Raw genomic sequence first — 3,700 nt, 5'->3', positions numbered from 1 at the left:
CTGGGTTTGTTCCCTGTCTGATATCACAGGCTCATACTAAAAACTATAGGTTACTTACGTAACCCCAGTTCTCAGAGTAACATGAAGTGAGATGTCTCACTATGGGATGCGCCTCATCGCGGAGCAAACAGAAGCATCAATCTCATACGCCAATCCTGATTGGCTGGTGATCTTGACGTCAGCGTCAGGGAATCCACCCCCTATAAGTAGCTTGCGCTACGCCCCATGCATCATTCAAAATAAGCACCTCTTCTCGCTTCGCCTTAGCAAGAAGGGCCGTCTGGTGAGAGATCTCACTTCATGTTACTCTGAGAACACTTAAGTAACCTATAGTTCTCATTCATAACACTCCGTTCGATGTCTCACTATGGGATATTGTAGCTCCCGTATTGCCAGACGAGCTTATCTCGAAAGTCACCANGTGAGACATCTCACTTCATGTTACTCTGAGAACTGGGGTTACGTAAGTAACCTATAGTTCTCATTCATAACACTCCGTTCAATGTCTCACTATGGGATATTGTAGCTCCCGTATTGCCAGACGAGCTTATCTCGAAAGTCACCAAGACCAACCAGAACTTAACAGTTAGAGCTCTAACTCAGCAGGGGGCCCAGCACTGCATGAGCCACACTGGGAGCAGAGACGTCTAATCTGTAAAAGCGGACAAAAGTGAGCGGCGAGGACCAGCTCGCCGCTGCACAAATGTCTTGAATGGAAACACCCTTGAACAAAGCCCAGGATGTAGCCAGACCACGAGTAGAGTGAGCACGCAAACCCGGAGGTGCCTGCAAACCCTGACTCGTATAGGCCAAAGCAATCGCTTCCACAATCCAGTGGGAGAGCCGTTGCTTAGTAACGGGCTTGCCCTTGTGAGGGTTAGCCCAGGATACAAAGAGTTGGTCATTACGACGAAACTCTTTTGACCTATCCATATAGGTGCGTAAAGCACGAACTGGACACAGCAAATTCGGCTGCTGTTCCCCGGAGGGACACAGCGGCGGAGGAAATGCCACAATGTCAATTGAGGTACACGAACCAACCACCTTAGGTATAAAGGCAGGGTTGGGCTTCAGCAACACCCTTGTTTGCCCTGGGAAAAACTGAGTGCATGAAGGATGTACAGATAGCGCATGAATGTCACTGACTCGCTTGGCTGATGCCAGAGCCAGTAACAGCACTGTCTTTAGTGACAGGTGCTTCATGTCAGCTTCTTCCAGAGGTTCAAATGGGGTTCGAGTAAGCCCATCTAAAACCACTGTCAAGTCCCATAAGGGCACCAGTGACCTGGAGACAGGGAGGAGCCTGCGAGCTCCCTTCATAAAACGGCAGACCAGAGGATGCTGGCTGGCCGTCTTACCCTCAAAGCCCACATGGCATTCAGCAATAGCAACCAAGTACACTTTGATCGTGGAGAAAGCTCTGTGTTTTTCAATCAGGTCCTGTAGAAATGATAAAATCACTCCAACAGGACACTGAAAAGAGGTGTGCCCTTTTTGAAGGCACCATTCCTCAAACACCCTCCACTTAAAGTCATAAAGAGACCTGGTGGAGGAGGCTCTCGCACTCTGAATAGTGTTTATCACCTTCTGCGGGAGACCCACTGTACTCATATTGTACCACTCACGGGCCAGGTCCATAGGGCCATGCGCTCCGGGTGTGGGTGAAAGATCGTCCCCCCCGCCTGAGACAGTATGTCTCTGCGCAGGGGGAGCTGCCACGGCTGACCGCACAGCAACTGATAGATCTCCGACAGCCAGTACATTGCAGGCCAGTGCGGAGCTATCAGGACCATTTCGTGGCGCTGTTCCCTCACTCTGGCCAGAGTTTGGGGTATCAGCGCCAGGGGTGGGAACGCGTACAGGAGGACCGGAGGCCAATTGTGCGCGAGCGCGTCCACACCTAACGGTGCGTTTTGATCGCGCATTGAAAAGAAAAGCTGACAGTGAGCATTTTCTTTTGATGCCAACAGATCTACCGCGACTCGGCCGTAACGCACCCACAGCTGGCTCACAATCATTGGATGTAGAGTCCAGTCTGCATATAGTGGTGCACCTCTGGACAGTAAGTCTGCCCCGAGGTTCAATAACCCTGGTACGTGCGTCGCTCTCAGAGAGAGGAGACGGCCGCAGCTCCACAAGATCAGTTTGCGTGCCAGCATGTGTAACTGGAGAGAGCGCAAACCCCCTTGTCGGTTTATATACGATATTGTGGTCGTATTGTCCGTCCTCACGAGGACATGGTGTCCTCTGAGAAAAGGCAGAAAGCGTTCTAGGGTGAGGAACACCGCTAAAAGCTCCAGGTAATTTATGTGCGACCGCTGGAGGTCTCTGCTCCAGAGACCCCTCACCGGGCGACCCTCGTAAATACCTCCCCAGCCTGTCAGACATGCGTCCGTGGTGACCACCTTCCGTGAAAGGACAGTCCCCATCGATACGCCCTGTACTAGAAAAGTCGGGTGTAGCCAGCGGCGCAGTGCCATTACGCATCTCGCCGTAACCATCACTCTCCGCGCGCCATGACGCGCGGGGTTTAGTTTTAAGCGGCTACCCAGCGCTGAAACTCCCTCATGTGTAAGCGTCCCAGTCGTACGATCAGGATGGCTGACGCCATGAGCCCCAGTAACCGCAGGCATGATCTGAAGAGAACATGTTTGCGCAGCTGGAAATGAGCGAGGCAAGCTCTGAAAGCTTTCACTCTTTCCGCTGACAGGCGGGCTGTAAAGGGCACCGAGTTCAGGTGTAAACCCAGGAAGAGTACAGTCTGTGCCGGGCACAACATGCTCTTTTCTGTGTTTATTATGAAACCCAGGTTGAGCAGGTGCTTTACGAGGACATTTGTCTGCGTAATAGCCTCCTGTTCCGACTGTGCGAGGAGCAGCCAGTCGTCTAGGTAGGTTGCCAGGCGAATACCCTGTTGTCTCAACGGGGCTATCGCGGCTTCCGTACACCGTACAAACACTCTTGGACTGAGAGACAGCCCGAAGGGAAGTACTCTGTATTCGTAACAGACACCCTGAAATGCGAACCCCAGATATTTCCTGTGTGGGTAATATACTGGGATATGGAAATACGCATCTTTCAGGTCGACTGATGTAAACCAGTCGTTTTGTCGCACGAGACGCAGCAGAGATGTGTGAGTGAGCATTCTGAATTTGTATCTTTTTAGATACGCGTTCAGAGCCCTCAAATCTAGTATTGGCCGAATTCCGTTCCCTCCCCGTTTGGGAACGAGGAAATACTTGGAATAAAAGCCGCTCTGACTCCGCTCAGCGGGTATTATAGATATAGCCTTCTTTTCTAGAAGCGAGAGGATCTCTCTTTCTAGAATGTGGGCTGACTCCCCTCGGGCCTGTGAATACAGAACGCCCGAGAAGCGAGGGGGGGTGACAGCGAATTGGAGTCTGTAGCCCCGTGTAACTGTCTTGAACACCCAAGCAGACGTTGTGAGCATCTTCCACTGTTCGCTCCTTAGAGCCAGCGGAGATGTCACGTCTTTTGCCCTCTGAGTCTCTATTTGTTGTGTTATGGGGCCCTCTAGTGTCTGAACACGGTGGTACCCCGATTTGACAGTCCCCACCGACACTGCGCATGCGCGTGACGGTGGTAGCCTCACAGCCCCAGTCGTCACTGCGCATGCGCGTGGCGGCGGTGCCTTCACAGACCCGTTCATTGTCCGCCTTTTGAGAGAGGCCGTAGCTGC

At 52.2% G+C, this 3,700-nt stretch overlaps 1 protein-coding gene across 1 annotated transcript; it reads right to left on the bottom strand.

Moving 5' to 3' along the window:
• Nucleotides 1-615: 615 nt before the first annotated feature.
• On the bottom strand, nucleotides 616-2,487 carry LOC104948991 (uncharacterized; the record flags this gene model as incomplete). The annotated part of the gene is made up of 1 exon (XM_010775254.1): nucleotides 616-2,487. A coding segment is annotated over exon 1 (1,872 nt), but the record flags the coding sequence as incomplete, so codon positions are not given.
• Nucleotides 2,488-3,700: the final 1,213 nt, after the last annotated feature.

The sequence above is a fragment of the Notothenia coriiceps genome, unplaced genomic scaffold (genome assembly GCF_000735185.1).
Source record: "Notothenia coriiceps isolate Sejong01 unplaced genomic scaffold, NC01 NC01_scaffold00015621, whole genome shotgun sequence".
NCBI lineage: Eukaryota > Metazoa > Chordata > Actinopteri > Perciformes > Nototheniidae > Notothenia > Notothenia coriiceps.
This window is presented reverse-complemented; position numbering and strand designations above follow the sequence as displayed.